We start from the raw sequence: 17,223 nt of genomic DNA, 5'->3' as shown, positions 1-17,223 counted from the left end.
ATGTACATTATATAAGATTTTCTCACTTTGTGGGTTTCAAACTCATGACCTCCCACATAGGAGCCATGTACTTTGTCACTAGACCAAAGACAAGTTCTTCTGTCTTAAAGCTCTTAAAAGAGAGATTTTTACATTCGCCACATAGAAACATATACAGAACATGTTTACATTTGCAACGAAGCTTGGTATTTTTATACGAACAAAGGTATGATGTGTCATCAATGCAATTTGGTGAATAAAATTTTAAAATTTTATTAAATTAGTTGCAAATGATAAATTTATCGTTATAGTTTAGTTATTTTTTAAAAGTTTTGAATTTATTTAGTAAATATACTATAAATTATTTGTTATAATTTATTTTATGTATTTATTTTTTATCATTTTTGAACACCCTAGCAAACTTTTCGAACATTCGCCGCATGGAAACATTTTATAAAGTTTGGTTGTAACTTTAGATAACCATATCATCTTGTACTACGAAAAATTAAATTTTCATAGTTTTTTCTTTCTGATTATCAAGGTTATAAATAGCGTTTATCGCGTCATAGCGGAAAGCCTACAAAAAAAGCTATAACAAATAGCGTCGCTATAGCGAAAGCTATGCTACATAGTATTTTTTTATTTTATAAAAATTATATTGTTTATTTGTACTAAATATCAACATTATCTAAGTTTCATAGAACAATAAATAATACTCAATTGATTAAAAAATTATAATATTCATATTGAACCAATACAAAGTCCAAATTGCGACTCAAAATATCCATAGTAATACTAATATCATAAACTATCCATATTGTTCTATTCAAAATATCTTCAGCATCATAACATAATCTAACTTTTTTCTATTTAAATTTCAAAATAACCTAGAAATTGAAAAGAAAAGAAAAACAAAATTCATACTTATAGTAAAATAAATAGATGGTCCTTGAAGAAATTCTTGTTAGTCCCTAAAATTTCTAGAATTTACCAATTATTTATTTGATTTATCACCAGTTAAAAATAAAACCAAGGGCAAATTGAAAAGTTTATTATAGCGGACCTGAATTTGATATAATGTAATATTCATCAAAATTAAACAATATTTTCACCATCTGTTTATTTTAAAGTCCATATAAATTGAAAAAAAAAAAAACTCATGTTGCATAGCGCGCGCTATTTGCACTACACGCTATGCGCTATAGCTATTACCGCTATAGCGTCCGTAGCTCAAATAGCGCATTTTGATGCCATAGCTTATCGTTTAGGGTCCAAAAACGTTATAGCGACAATATAGTGTGCTATTTAGAACACTACTTATTACCCGTGTAATTTTTACAAGTAAAGTGAGTCTAATGTTGAATATATTTGATGGCTTATTTAATGTTTTATTATTTCTTTTAATTTAGACCCAAATTTTTAAAACAGAATTTCATCAAATTGATATTAATTTGTGCTTAGCATTATTCCTTCATGCAAGACTCTTAGATATAAAATATGACATTTGTATATTCTTATATCAATTGAATAAAAGTATTTATATACATAAGTTTTGTAAAAGAAATATATATTGTTGTAGTGCATAATTTGGAAATTTTGTTAGCCAATAGTACTCCATCAAAAATGATATGTAAATCTCGACAGTATAAGAAGGGAGGCTTGTAATGAAATAGTGGTGATCATTAACCAGTTGCCTGAAAGGCATTCAGGATTAATTAACTAGCTTAAGCATTTGGTTTGTGTAAGCAGATGCATGATGATATTGTGCCAACTATTGTGACATCCATCCCTCTGATCAACGGGGATTCAAATCTGCTTCTTTTCTTAAGAAAATGAGTATCCTCTTATTCTTTCATTCGAATCGTTCAAAATCAATCACACGGCTTCAATTACATATGATTCGTTTTAATATATTATATTAATATAAAAAAAAAAAGTAATTAAAACTATGTGATCGATTTTGAACATTTCGAATGAAAGAATAGAATGGTGCTCGCAACTCAACCCGTTAGATGTCTGATTATGACTTGCTGTACATTAACTTATTTAGTTTGTTTTATAGAAAATCTCAAAAAAATAATTCAGAACATTCTTTAAAAAAAAAAGACCAAAAGGGACAAGATCACCGACTCCGAGTCAGTAGTCAGTAGTCACTAGTCAATCATAAAAAATACGAATGAAAGGGAAATGAAACAGCCCCCAATATTAAAAAATAAAATACCAAAAGAAAGGTCTTAAAACCATTGACCATTAACCAATTGACCAAGAGCATAGTAGATATGAAAGAAAGAAAGGTGCAGTAGAGGAAGCACCATTAACCAATTGTCCAAGTGTGTGTGAGAGAGGCCAAAATGGCAGCGGAGATATCGGAGGTGGAGATCATGAAGCCGCGCAACGACAAGCGCGAGTATCGACGGGTTGTCCTTCCAAATTCCTTGGAAGTCTGCCTCATCAGCGATCCTGACACTGATAAGGTCTCTCTCAGCACTTTTTTTTTTTTGTATGATGATTAGATTAAATGATGCTTGAAATTAATTGAAATAGGGGGAGATACGAATGAAATTGAACTGACGTTCTGATTTTGCAAGTGTCTGTCGTAACTTTGAGAGAAGAGTAGGTCCATCGCACCTACTTATGATTCAATTATTGTCCAATTCACTTTAAAATTCATGAGTGTCTGTTTTAATTTTCGTGCATATATATCTTAAAAAATATCGGATGGTCTTATATTGGATCCAAAAATAGATCGATGTTCTACTCTGTTCTCCATAATTATATTTAAATAAATTTCCATCAAAATTTAATATTAATCTATTTTCCCATCTAAATTTACTTCCATTTATTAATTTGATCAATTAAAAAATAAAAAATTTAAAAAGACAATTTTACCCTTAGATGTGGGTAGGGTTTACTTGATTATTTCACCCCAAACAATTCAGTACGGATTGAAACAAGAGGCATTAAAATGTGCCGAGTAAAGAGCGAGAAGACAGGCGTTAGATTTAGAAATGGCGACTCGGGGCAATGCAAGAGATTTCCCAGGCTCCTCGTCAGATTCTAAGATCTGATGAAGCTTAGAACAACGTTAATTGAATACGAAGATAAAGAAATCAAACAATTTTATTGAATTCAAAGAATATGAGATACAACGACACAAGGCCAAAACATAGCTAGAACACTCCAAATACTTGATAATAGTCTAATCTGATTCCACAATCCTATTCTATATTTATAGTCGATTTTAAATGTGGAAGAGAAAAAAAAAAAAAAGGGAGATGAGATTGCTCGGATGCTCCACCGATTGCCACCTCAGCTTTCTTTGCACAGTCAGCTTCTGTTTTGACTTATATGGTATTAAACCTGAACCCCACGGTGATCGTCGGTTTGTTTAATAAATTTTCTGGTCGGGTTCTCTTCGGAACGCTATCCTTTGCGGAGTTTTTGTGTGCGGAGATTTTAATCTGGTCCGTTCGTTTCGGATCGGACGGACTGGATTAAGAGTTCACCAAATTTTGAGTTTTTTTAAAATTCGGGCAAGATCTGATCTGGTCCGTCCGATTCGAAACGAACGGACCAGATTAAAAGCTCGGCACGGAAAAACTCCGCAAATGATACTTTCCCGGTTCTCTTCGGCCTTGACCGCCCAGCCCGTCTCTCTATCTTCTTCTTCACGACTTCTAACCGGGTCCTGTCAGACCCGTGCGCACCTGGGACGTGACACTCCTCCCGCCTCTCGACCTGCCATCGTCCTACTCCAGGTCCTCCCTGGTTTTCTCTTTTGCGGTGAAGAGAAACCTTGGTGGGCCCGACGAGCTGTGTAGCTGCATCAGCTCCGCGTCAATGGCGATCTTCTCCGTTGATGGAGGCCTTGAGAAAATCATTTTATCTTCCGAGGAGAGGGGGCGTGGGGGGTCGTCGGTGGGGTTGTATGTTGGGTTCGTGGTGAATCAATTGGGCTTTTGTAAAAAGTAAAAACACTTGAACTTAAGTTGGTGGCGAAATTTGGGTTTGAATTGCGGGTGCATCTCTTTTCTCCCAAAAAATGTAATAGAGCTGGGTTACCAGAAAGGAGGCTTAATACAATTGCAAGACCTATGCCTAATACAACTGCTCAAACAAGTTTGCTTTTCCTTGCTTTCTTTTCTTTGCAAACAAAAATTAATACAGAAATAAATGAATGCAACTCACAGAAACCCATGACCAAGGAGTGAGTCTGTCGAAAGAAAAAAAAAAAATAGAAAGAAAGAAATGAAGCAGACACAACAAACAGGCTATGAAATTGGAAAGAGAAAAATAGAAAAAACTAGATAGTGCGATCTTCGCCAAATATAATATAAAAAATAAAGTTTCATAAAAAACCAAAAGCAAAGGGGAAAGAAAGTAAAAATGACTATGCAATTAAAGATCGTAACTTTTACTACTAGAAACGCATTTGAAGACCAAGCAGCCGATGCCGCCTTGAAAATTAAAAAGAGAAAGTAGAGATCTAGAAACAAGAGAGACAGAAAATCACTCTGCAATACTTGATTTTTAAATTTTAATAATGTTAATCTTTATTTTTAATTGATTAAATTAGAAAATGGGGATATTAATGAAATAAGTGAGTTTAGATGGGAAAATGACTCATATTGAATTTTAGGTTAAAGCCTTAAAGCTCATAATAATTCATATCTTAAGTCGAAATAGATGATCTGACAAGGGTTGAGTTGATAAGTGTTTGATTTCTGCTAATTTTAATTGATTTGACTTACTTAGAAGTTATTGGATCGAAGAACACAAAATTCTACATTGTGCAAATTCCATTTTTCTTACAGTTCACCATTCCTTCTTTAAATTATCATTTCTAGGCTGCAGCTTCAATGAATGTTGCTGTCGGCTTCTTCTGTGATCCAGAGGGATTAGAAGGCCTTGCGCATTTTCTTGGTATCTTCTTATATTATTTGTAACTTTTCTTTAAGTTCTATCTTTTGATGTAAAAATTAGTTCTACCAATAGTCAGTACGCCCAACTAGATGGCTTAAAGTTGCATTTGTATTTCCTTTAATGTTGCAGAGCACATGTTGTTTTATGCGAGTGAGAAATATCCAATAGAATACAGTTACTTAAAATTCATTGCAGAGGTACTTAATTTCTTCAATGATAATAAAATTTTGTACCATTATGCATTCCTGGCTTAGTTTGTGGCCATAATTTGGAAAATACTTGTGTTTTCTTTTTTCCTTTGGTTTGTATTTCTTGTCAGCATGGTGGTTCTACCAATGCGTTTACATCATCTGAGAACACAAACTTCCATTTTGATATTAATGCCGACAGTTTGGAGGAAGCCTTAGATAGGTATGTGTTTTATTGTAGACAAGGGATGCACCTGGCAAAGCTCTTTGTCACGTTATTGATTTAATATTAAAATTTTAAATGACAAAGCTGATTTGGTGATCTTGTTCTATTTCACAGGCTCACAGCATGTGTATGTATTAGATATTGTAAGATTTAAAGTTCCTTCAGTATGAGATCGAGATGTCTAAAAGTCAATGGCTGGTTGTAATTAATTATGTTCGTTGTTTTTTCTCCTCTTCATCTTGTATGAAATGGACTACAAATTGTATAATTTGTCGTGAACGAGTATTGCTCATAACATAGATCTATGGTTTGAGTTCATCATTTGCATTTCGACAATTGAACTTTCAACATAAAGAAAATTTCTATGCATCATTATCTTTGATTACTTGTTTTCTTTAATCCCATCTCCCTCCCCCTCTCTCTTCAGATTTGCACAGTTCTTCACCAAGCCACTAATGTCAGCTGATGCAACGATGAGGGAGATAAAAGCTGTTGACTCTGGTTAGTGCCCATGATGTTGTTTAAATAGAATTTTATTTGAGGACAAGTGTGGCAGCTTTGTTCCCCCTAATTATTATATTTTTTTTTTCTTCACACTTCAAATAGAGCACCAGAAAAATCTGTTGGCTGACATTTGGCGAATGCATCAGGTAATTTTATTTATAATTGGTATTATGCAATCATCATTACATTTTTTTTTATCACTTCACTAAATTTCTGATTTTTGGATAAATGCTCAGCTTGAAAAGCACCTCTCTTCCGGGGACCACCCATATCATAAATTCAGTACTGGTAAACTTACTATTCTCTGTGTAGTTTTAAGATTACTATCACCTGCTATATATTTCATATTTGATTTACATTTAATGACTAACTAAGTTTTGGTTGCTGCAGGAAGTTGGGAGACCCTAGAGGTACAACCTAAAGCTAAGGGGCTGGATACTAGGTCTGAATTGCTGAAGTTTTATGAGAATAACTATTCTGCGAACTTGATGCAGCTCGTTGTCTATGCAAAAGGTGCTACTATTTGTTATCTGTTTCCATATCTAAATTTCAACACTTGCTAATTCTGATAATTAGTTTTGTTAATTGATCTGCAGCAAACCTTGATGACATTCAGAGCTTAGTTGAGAGTAAATTTGAGGCTGTTCGAAATACTTCAAGAAATCCATTTGATTTCTCTGGTGAACCTTGTTCCAGTGAACATCTCCAGGTCAAGATATTATATTTTTAGTCCTGTGACATTTAGTTAATTTTTGTAACAGAAACATTTTTGCTGATTATCTGTTGCCTAAATATGACAGATCCTTGTTAAAGCAGTGCCTATTATGGATTGCCACAAATTGAAGATTTTATGGCCCACAACACCTGGTATACGTCACTATAAGGAAGGCCCTTGTGGGTACCTTGGCCATCTAATCGGCCATGAAGGAGAAGGCTCTCTATTTAGTGTGTTAAAACAGCTTGGTAAGTCATATTGTTACGTGGATATCTGTTAGCCATATACCATTATGTTTTGGTCCAAAAGTTAACTTGTCAAATGGTAAAATTTTATACTCTTGCACTTGGTATATGATGTTTTTATCCTGACTTGTTTGTAAAAGTAATCATCTCACATGATACATATAGTGGTTTATTTTGGTCCATTGATCGTAATTTTTTGTTACAAGTAACAAGTTAGTGGTATCCGTCACTGCTAAGTGGAAGTAGAGTTCAGATCTCTCATATTTAATATTTTGAAAATCAACAGATATACTGATGTAGAGCATGCCTATATTTTGTGTATGCCAAATATGTAACTTTGTGTAACAAAAATACTTGACTTGGCAATTATAAGGATGGGCCATTAGCTTGCACGCTGGTGGAGGGGAGCAGAGCTATGCATTTTCGTTTTTCTACACCACAATAGAGCTCACTGATGCAGGACTAGGTACTTCGCCAATTTTTGAATGATTTTTCAATTTTGTTTTTACTTGTTGATCTTATTTTTCGTTCATTGTGGACTTTAGAGCATGTTGATGAAGTTGTTGGCTTGGTTTTCAAGTATATAAAACTGTTGCAAGATTCTGGAGTCCAAAAGTGGATATTTGATGAGGTATTATCAGAAATCCTCACTCGATGTTCCAGTAATTGATCTACTGAAGTATTTATTGATGTTGATTTTCATTTTATTCTTAGCTTGTGGCTATACGGGAGACTGGATTCCACTATAAAGATAAAAGTCAGCCCATACGTTATGCACTTGATGTTGCTTTAAAGATGCAGGTAATTGACTCCTAAGTAAGTAGTGTCCATTTTGCAATGCAATTATATCTGCTAATTTTGGGTTGAATTTAAGAGCAAATGTAATTCAAATGTAGCTGTATCCTCCTGAAGATTGGTTAGTTGGGTCATCCCTCCCATCAAAATTTGCTCCAAACACTATTGAAAAGATATTAAATGAGCTTACTCCAAGCAATGTCAGGTGAAACTCAGTATTTATTTTACATGTCAAATAATTTTCAAAAAGAAATCACTAAAAAAATTAGAAAAAGGAAGTTGAGAACTTGATTGCAGTCATCAGACTCACTGAAGATGATGCATCCTGTTTTATTGCCATTATTCTATTTTTTTTTGTTTTTAGGATATTTTGTCAGTCAAAAAAGTTTGAAGGGTGTACAAACTTAACTGAGCCATGGTATGGCACACAGTATGCTGTAGAGAAGTTTGATATTTTGACATTGGAGGTGAGCTCTATGAAAAGGCCATTACTTTCCTGTTTCATTATAATTTTACTGTAGATCTTCAAATTTTGTCAACCCTGTTCACATGTTCTGATAGTTTTGCTGGATTAATTTCATTATTTGTACAATTTAAATTTGAAAATAATTTTTAATATTACATAATCAGGTACTCATGCACTTCAAATTCAACTTTCTCCCAATTTATGTGCATCCAAGCTATTACTCTCAACCTTTTTTTTATGTGTCCATTCAGGCAAATGTAGCTATTGGAATATTTCTTGGTTTTTTAACAACGATTGAACTCTCAAGCTTTTATTTTACGGATGTTCTAGAAACAATTTGCACTTATAATCAACTTCTTATGATTAATTTGACTCAAACTTTTTTTTCCAGAAATGGGTGGAAAATGCTCCTAATGAAAACTTGACTCTACCTAAGCCTAATGTGTTCATCCCGACCGACCTGTCATTGAAGAATGTCCAGGAAAAGGTCAATATCCGGGTTACTATGGATCCAGTCTTTCTGTTAATTTTTTTTTTTTGGGGAAAGTAGGCTTCGCCTACTTAGAATTTTGTGATGATAAAATGAGAGAGTTACAAGGAGTTATGTGGTTTGAGAGGGGGGACAAAGTAAAACATAAAAATCAAGAAGAAGAGGATAAAGAAACGGCATTAAAATTAGCATTTCTAGCTAACTAGACTGATATTCCTTAAGTTTGTTTTATTGTTCACTTATCTTTCTTTTGATTTGAGCAGGTTAAGTATCCTCTTATGTTTAGAAAATCACCGTTGTCAAGGTTGTGGTACAAGCCAGATACCATGTTCTTCACACCGAAAGCATACATCAGAATAAATTTTAGGTGCCCAGAATCCAACCACTCTCCTGAAGCATCGGTGCTTACTGAAATGTTCACTAGATTGCTCATGGATTATTTAAATGAATATGGTGAGATAATATTAGGGGGAATTTCATGTATAGGAAATTGTGTTCATTGTTTTTTTTTTTTTTTTTTTTCTGTTTAAAACAATCACCATCTATATTACTGATTACACACCAAAGGCAAGCGATAATGTACTCCAACCATTCTCACTCTGATTGATTTCCGTAGCTTGTCTTATTCATGATGAATTTCTGCTCCCATTGGCCTCTGGAAAAAATTGAATATGTAATACTCTCACTAGGCAAGATGTAAGGGGTGAGATTTTGAGAAATAGAGCTAGAAAAAGGATAAAAGAATTGCAACAGGGTTTGGGATTTTCAATTTAAATCTTGATTTAAACAATCATTTTTGTAACCCAAACATGTTTGGATTGGCAAGAGTTCTGTTGGATATTTTCTGGAAGACATTGTTATGGGGCTTTTAAGTACCAAAAATAATGGGTGTTGTCTTCAAACAAGGATAATAGTGACGGCTTTTGGAATGAAGCTATTCTGTTGATTTTTTTCTCAAGGATTTTCCATTACTGATCATCTCTATTTTTTATCATCTTCTAATATTTTTCAGCTTATGATGCTAATATTGCTGGATTGTACTATGGAATATATCACACTGACACTGGATTTGAGGTTTAAAACTTTGATTCTACAGATATCTACTAACCTTGAGATAAATTCTACTTATTCACTAAGAGACTTCTACAATAAATCTTTTGTGCAGATATATTGTGTTGGGTATAATCACAAAATGAGGATCCTGCTGGACATGATTATCAGCAAAATTGGTGATTTTGAAGTTAGACCTGACCGGTTTTCTGTAATCAAGGTAATATACAAAGTTCATTGTTTTTCATAGTTTTATGAGAGTATAGGTTATATACTGTGGTAAATTTGTTCAAATTTAAGTGATTTTTCCCCTTTTTTTTAAATAAAAAAAAATTACATTTAACTTGTGACCAACTGGAACTCTGTACCACTGCAAGATTATTTACTTGTATAACCCACCCAAATTATTTGTGAAAACTAAAATGTGAATTTTTTATTTCACTATGATGAAATATCAAAATATCATTAACCCTGGAAAATCTTATATACTTTTAAAGCATAGAGATTATCAAGTCTTTCCCCTCTTATTGCTGGTTGTGTAGTGATAACAAACTTTGGAGTGTACCTTAGATGCTCTCTGTATAATCTTATGAAATATTTTTTGTTTCTGCCTTTTCTGATGAGTCAGGAAAGTCTCAGAAAACAGTATGCGAATTATAAGTTCCACCCGCCACACATCCAAGCTATGTACTATTGCTCTCTACTACTGGAAGAACATACCTGGCCTTGGAATGAAGAGCTTGAAGTTCTTCAACATCTGGAGCCAAACAATCTCTCACTGTTCACACCTCAACTTCTCAGGAAAGCCTATCTCGAGTGCTACATGTCAGGTTTGCATCATATCCATGGGTATTTGTAATTTGTATTATCTACAGTTGGCACTGAAAATTGTAATTTGAGATTGCAAACCTTTAATCCGAAATTTGCTTGAAGCCGTACTATATCAACATCTGGGGAAATACTCTCCTTTTCCAGTTTTTGCAGAAGATCCGTTAACAATTGGTAACTGTTGGTCTCTGCTTAAACACAACAGTTGCCTGATGAAACTTACAAAAGTGAACTTCTCTAAAGTAGCGAGTGAATTTGAGCTTCTTTTTGAGAGCTTCCTTTGTGCCTTTTTTCATTTTGTTTGACGAACCATATCAAAAGCAACCATGTCTTGTAATAGTAAATTCTAGATTAAAATTTGTGGACTTTTTTGCTTATTAAAAAAGGGGAAGTGTTTTTCTGAATTTCTTGATTATATAGGTAGTTCTTTGATTTCCCTTTGATGCTCACAATTCGGAAAGCAAGCATTGTTGTTGATATTTCAATTTGATACACTATAGGGAATATTGAACCAAATGAAGCTGAATCAATTATTGAGCGCATCGAGGAGGTTTTATTTAAAGCTTCAAACGCTCCAAGCAAACCGCTGTTCCCTTCTCAACATGCAACAAAGAGAATTGTGAAGCTTCAAAATGGTTTGAGGTACTGCTATGCAGTCGAGGGATCCAATCCGAGTGATGAGAATTCTGCCCTTGTGAACTATATTCAGGTTTGCTTTATTTATTTTTTTGTTTGTTTTTTTTTTTGCCTAATTTTCATTATAATACAGGGCACCTTCTTTAGATTTTGTTTTTGAGATGTAGTTTTCTGATGCTATTTGTGAAGCACTCAACTGGGTCTCTACTACATGAGTTAAATGCCCTGCCCCCTTCTCTTCCAAAAAGAAAGGAAACCCAACCCAACCCAATCCAAATGGATATTTACCATTAGTTTTGGCATAAATGTCCATAGATGCCATTAAGGTACACAAATCAAGACACTGATCCTTGCTCTTTGAATGATTCTTTTATACATTTTGATCAATAGATTCATCAAGATGATATGAAAATGAACGTGAAGCTTCAGCTACTTGCTCTTGTTGCCAAACAACCAGCTTTTCACCAGCTTAGAGCTGTTGAACAACTAGGTTACATAGCATCACTAAGCCAAAGGTACAAATACAAGGATTCCTAAGATGGTAGCATATGTGTAATCATTATTTGAGTAACATATACAAGACGAGAATAACCTTCACGTCATAATTATTAAAATTTGGAGTAGCTTACAATAATAAGGGTAATAATACCATCATTTCCTGAGAATACTTTATTCATGCCTGAAGGACTTTAAGAGATTATGAGTATCACTTTAATCCTGTAAGCTTTTTGGTGGGGAATGACCAAAGTATCCTCAGCCTTGTGTTTTCATTACTTTAACAAGCCAAAAAGAAAGTAAATAAAAAAAGAATGATAAGACTGTCATTGCTATTGGTAAAAATAGCAATCTGACAATGGAGTTGTAATATACTATTTTCTATAATTTGGTGTGCATCAGTTATTGGTTGTTGCAAGGTCTTCTGCTGACATTTTTGCATTGTTGTGTAGAAATGACTCTGGTGTCCATGGACTTCAATTTATTATCCAGTCTACTGTCAAGGTAATTTTATTTCTTTTGGTAATAACTTGTGTCAAAACAGCACATATTAAGTCCATTATCTCTCTTTTTTTGACACCCAACAATATTTTGATCATTTCAGGATCCTTCGCATCTTGATGCCAGAGTTAATGATTTCCTTTGTATGTTTGAGAGTATCCTCTATGAAATGTCTGATGAGGAATTTGAGGTCCGTCCCTTCTTTTTGCATGCATTACAGTTTTGCTAATTTCTTGGTATTGAGGTGAAATGTTTACAAAATGCAGAGTAACATAAATGCACTAATTGATCTGAAATTGGAGAAGCACAAGAACTTGAGAGAAGAAGCTGCTTTCTTTTGGAAAGAGATTTCAGATGGAACATTTCTCTTTGATAGAAAAGAGTCTGAGGTGAGTTGTATACTGGTACAGTAGCAAATGCATTCTACAAGGTACTCGTGAGGGAGTTTGACCGAAATATGGGTGTTCGTTTATTTTTATTTATGTTGGCTTTCTGATACAGTAGCAAATGCCTTCTTGGTTTTTTTTTTTCTTGCCATGACTTTTATTTTCCGACAGAGTAGGTTCTATTATTGTTATCCTAAATATAAAATTCAGTACTGTACCCACTTAAGTTCAATACCATTCAGAACGTTGGCAGTTCTTCATTGGTCACAATGGCACTTACTTTTTAAGGATAGAATACTCGAGATCATAATACATAACACCAGCTTTTATTATACAACATTATATAAATGGCTCATAAATAATTGTCGTGGTGAATCATAGGTTGTTGCACTAAGAGAGCTGAAAAAGGAAGAAATGGTGGAGTTTTTCAATAGCCATGTCAAATTTGGTGCACCTCAGAGGAGAAATCTCAGTGTGCAGATCTATGGTGGACTCCACTTAACGGAGTACAAGCAAGTGATTGAGAGCCCGCCACCTGGCTCATGCCAAATTACTGATATTTTCAGCTTTAAAAGGTCAAGGCCTCTTTATGGTTCCTTCAAAGGGGGCGTTGGTCAGATGAACCTTTAGCTATTTCATTGCTACTTTTTTAATAACCACACAAAATTTGTAATTTATTGAAGTGAAATAAGATTCTGTTTGGTGTGCGTGTGCATACTGTCCAAATTAAGACTGAGGAAAAGAGAGATTGTTTTAAGGATTATACCAAATTATTATTGTAAAGTCTGAAGCTGCCCCTTTGTAAAATGAATGTCCGCATTGATTGTTGCGGTCTAGTAAAGGTGATTTGAGATCACCTTCCACGAGTGAGGTGTCCTGTGCAGATCTGAACCGTCAGTTTGCATTGAGATCTGTGTTAACTTGATCTCAAAAAAAGAACTTTCTAAAGTCAACAGCGGAGATCTGCGCGGGAAGCGTCTTTGGGAGTGAAAAAAATGATACAGGCAAGTTTCTATTCTGTACCGGATCAAATTCAGATGAATGTTGGCCGAGATGAACAATATTTACTTCAACATTGTGTAAACTGAGCAGAAATCAGTCTATTTCGTACTTTTTTAAAAGGATAAGATAATATTTTGGTTTTTAAATTTTTTTACGACGCATGCATTTACGCTCTTTGTGGTGTGCATCAGTGCATGTATTGAAAAAAAAAAAAATGTTTAGCTCTTTGATTGCATAAATTTAATTAAAATATATAAACGCATGTGTTCAAACGAAACGATTTTCAAAATTCCGCGCAATACCTTGGTTTTTGAAACGGGCACCAACTCTCCGGTTTTTCTTTCTTTCCCTCGGAAAGCCTCTCCTTGCGAAAAATGAAATCCATTTAAATCGCTTGAAGCCATGGCCACCCGCCAATTGGAGCTGCTTGTACGAGATCGTCTCAATTCAGGCGCCATTTCCACCGAAGAGGCACTTCTCCTGTTCAACCGGTTGTTGGTTGCCCAGAACCCTGTTCCCTCCATCCATCCCTTCAATCAGCTCCTCACCGCCTTGCTTCGCTCCAACACCTCAGCTAACCCTCACGCCATTGTCTTTTTCCTCTTCAACCGCCTGACCCGAACCAGAGGAATCTGCCCCGATCACTGCATGTATGGGATCTTGATCAATTGCTGTGTGCAGACAAATCGTATTGGCCTAGCCTTTGGTATTCTGGGGCGACTTCTCAAAGAGGGTCACAGACCTAAAGCGGTGACATTCAGTCCAATACTCAAGGGCCTCTGTTGGAAGAATAGGATCAACGAGGCTGCAGCCATCGTGTTCGACAAAATGCCTGAGCTGGGTTGTGCACCCGATGTATTCTCGTACAACATTCTTGTCAAGGGTTTTTGCTCCAGTGGGAAGACTGGTTTAGCTCTTCAGTTGCTTCTGAAAATGGCTAAAGATGGTGGTGGGTGTGAACCTGACGTGATCACATACAACACAGTTATAGATGGTCTCTGTAAGGAGGGTGAACTTGCTAAAGCTTTTGGTTTGTATAATCAGATGCATTATGCAGGGGTTATACCTGATAATGTGACATACACCTCGCTAATTGATGGTCTCTGCAAGAAGGGGGCATTGGACGAGGCAGAGGAGCTTCTTGATGCCATGATTTCTGAAGGGTACCAGCCCAATGTTGTGACTTATAATGCCATCATGGATGCCTGGTGCAAAACAGGAGAAAACGAGAAGGCAGAAGGGCTGCTACATGACATGATTTCTAAAGGTCATGAACCTGATATTGTAACCTACAACACTCTAATCAATGGGTTTTGCAAGAGCAATGAACTGGATAAGATGGAGATGTTGCTACATGAAATGCTTTCAAAGGGAATGAAACCTAGCATTGTCACGTGCAACATTGTCATGGATGCACTTTGCAAGATAGGGGGAGCAGTCAAAGCGGAGGAATACTTTTGCCATATGCTCTCAAAGGGACTTACACCAAACATTGTGAATTGTAACACACTAATTGATGGTTTTTGCAAGCAAGGGTTGATGAAGAAGGCAGAGAAGCTTCTTCAGGTTATGGCCAAAAAAGGTTTGCCACCAGATGTTGTTACATACAATAGTATTATCCACGGATATTCTAAACTAGGCTGCTGGGAAGAGGCAATTAGGGTTTTCAGGCAGTTGGTTGATCGAGGCTTTTTGCCCGATGAATATACTTATGGAGCATTAATGGATTCACTTTGCAAACAAGGTCAAAGCAAAGAAGCTCATAAGGTGCTCGATTTGATGACAGAGAGAGGTCTTAAACCAAATCTAGTTGTATATACAATTTTGCTTCTTGGTTATGCAACTGATGGCACTTTTACTGATGTGATGAATGTCCTTGACACTATGTTGCTCAACAATTTGCAACCTAATTGTTCTATGTACACTGTCATGATTAAAGCATACACTAAGAAGGGCCAAGTAAATGAGGCTATGTCCTTGCTGAACAGAATGAGACAAGAAGGGGCAAACTCCGATTTAATTAGTCGCATATTCTTTAGTATTAGAAATATTTTTCCTTGTGGAACAACTCAGTAATGATATAGATACTGTAGCCTTAGAGCTGTTCTGCCTGTTTGTTTAGGAATGATCCAATTGCTACTTTAGGTTATATAGTTTATTAATTTCTGTACAGATTGAAGTACTCCTTGGGTATTGTTTATACTTGCTAATTAAGCTATTGAATATCCTTTTTAATTTGGTTATTAGATTTTACTCTTGTTTTTTCTAACTTGCAAGCAACCCAGTCCATACTGTACAGATAAATTGGGTATCAGTACTGGAAATGACTGGTAAAAGTAGTTACTGAGCATGTTCCATTCCATACTGGCTAGAATAAGCTACAACAATGGAGAATCCTCCCTGCAATTAACAATTTTTCCAACTTTTGATTGCGATGAATTGTTAAAGATGTTTTTTTTTATTTTATGAGATTGAGCTGCCTTTAATTTAACCATTCTCAATGAAGAGGGGACTTTTCAGTATTTCAAAATGTTCAAAAACTTGAATTGGTCTCCTGTCACTTTTCAGTATGACCAAAATGCCCCTGAACTAACAATCTATAGAAGCATGGTCTATCGATCAAAATTTCAATAGAAGTTTAAACCACCTTTATTGATAATTTATTTACACCGTCTGGTGAGCTTACTGAATGCAAACTACAAAAATGGTGAAGGTGTGTGGTCTAGTAATCCTCAATTCCTTGGAGCATGTGCTTTCTGAGATACTGGATTCAATCAAACCCTGCAAGAGCATGCACTTATAACTTAAAATTTTGAGTGAGTCTATGGTACTATGCATATTACGATTTGGCACCGTGCTACAGCTCTATATTCGAGTTTTCAAATCCCAACAGTTGATCCGAACCGTTCATCTTGTTCTCCATATTAATATGTGTTTGGAGACCAAATTTTACATTTTGTGAAAAATTTTTTACTATTTTTTTAGATTTATTGAAAATCACTGTTTTTGGATGGTCCAGAATTTTCAGATCAAGTGATTTTCTAAATATCTAAAAAAATAGTAAAAAAATTTCAAAAAATGTAAAATTTGGTCTCCAAACACATATTAATATGAAGAACAAGATGAACGGTTCGGATCGACCATTAGAATTTGAAAACTCGAATATAGAGCCGTAGCACGGTAACAACCCGTGATATGCATAGTACCATAGACTCACTCTAAAATTTTCATGTCAACCCGAATATAATTCACTAAAATTTTAAATATATATTCTAGGGCTATTTTGGAATTTTACAAGTAATTGTGTTTGTTTTATTGGAGGTGCAGGTGAATGTCAAAGGTGCTCGTTCAAGGCTGGAGGATGAATGGTTAACATGTGAGATTTGGGCATTAAATGGTTAGGGGTATTGTGACAGCCCTCATTTCATGTGAAATTTGATTAATAGTTTGTATTTGTCTATAAATTTAGCAGCTGTGGACATTGAACTTGCTTTTCATGAATTTTTTTTTTTTTTCATGTAAATTTCATGAGATGCAAACTATGCTCAAGTAAAATTATGCCCCAACCGTAAAGTAAAATTATACCCCAATACATATTTGGATAGTGAAATTATGCCCCAACCGTAAAGTAATTTAGTTGGGGCATAATTGAACTTTTGTTCTAAATTTGGATAGGCGCCAATACATAAAAGTGCTCAACAATTGAAAGGCCTCTCACTCAGACACTGAATACTTCTGAAACATATAATAGTAACTACAAATAATATTTGGTTTATAATAAGCAAATCTGGGCC

General features: G+C 35.0%; 2 protein-coding genes across 2 annotated transcripts; both read left to right on the top strand.

The window, feature by feature from the left end:
• The first annotated feature begins 2,272 nt into the window (after positions 1-2,272).
• LOC144544155 (insulin-degrading enzyme-like 1, peroxisomal) lies at positions 2,273-13,257 on the top strand. Its single transcript, XM_078292567.1, has 26 exons — positions 2,273-2,453; positions 4,827-4,902; positions 5,032-5,099; positions 5,222-5,313; positions 5,744-5,817; positions 5,923-5,966; positions 6,057-6,108; positions 6,211-6,333; positions 6,417-6,529; positions 6,621-6,783; positions 7,154-7,246; positions 7,326-7,411; positions 7,495-7,581; positions 7,677-7,780; positions 7,940-8,042; positions 8,433-8,528; positions 8,795-8,984; positions 9,544-9,605; positions 9,697-9,801; positions 10,210-10,411; positions 10,910-11,118; positions 11,436-11,560; positions 11,993-12,044; positions 12,145-12,231; positions 12,308-12,430; positions 12,809-13,257. The coding sequence occupies exons 1-26, from the start codon at positions 2,331-2,333 to the stop codon at positions 13,055-13,057; spliced, it is 2,901 nt and encodes a 966-aa protein (XP_078148693.1). The 5' UTR covers positions 2,273-2,330; the 3' UTR covers positions 13,058-13,257.
• Positions 13,258-13,780: 523 nt separating this feature from the next.
• LOC144544386 (uncharacterized) lies at positions 13,781-16,972 on the top strand. Its single transcript, XM_078292893.1, has 2 exons — positions 13,781-15,173; positions 16,757-16,972. The coding sequence occupies exons 1-2, from the start codon at positions 13,832-13,834 to the stop codon at positions 16,792-16,794; spliced, it is 1,380 nt and encodes a 459-aa protein (XP_078149019.1). The 5' UTR covers positions 13,781-13,831; the 3' UTR covers positions 16,795-16,972.
• The last annotated feature ends 251 nt before the right edge of the window (positions 16,973-17,223 follow it).

The sequence above is a fragment of the Carex rostrata genome, chromosome 26, assembly GCF_964058835.1.
Source record: "Carex rostrata chromosome 26, lpCarRost1.2, whole genome shotgun sequence".
NCBI classification, from domain to species: Eukaryota; Viridiplantae; Streptophyta; class Magnoliopsida; order Poales; family Cyperaceae; genus Carex; species Carex rostrata.
Note: the sequence above shows the minus strand (reverse complement) of the source record. Positions and strands in the feature narration are given on the sequence as shown.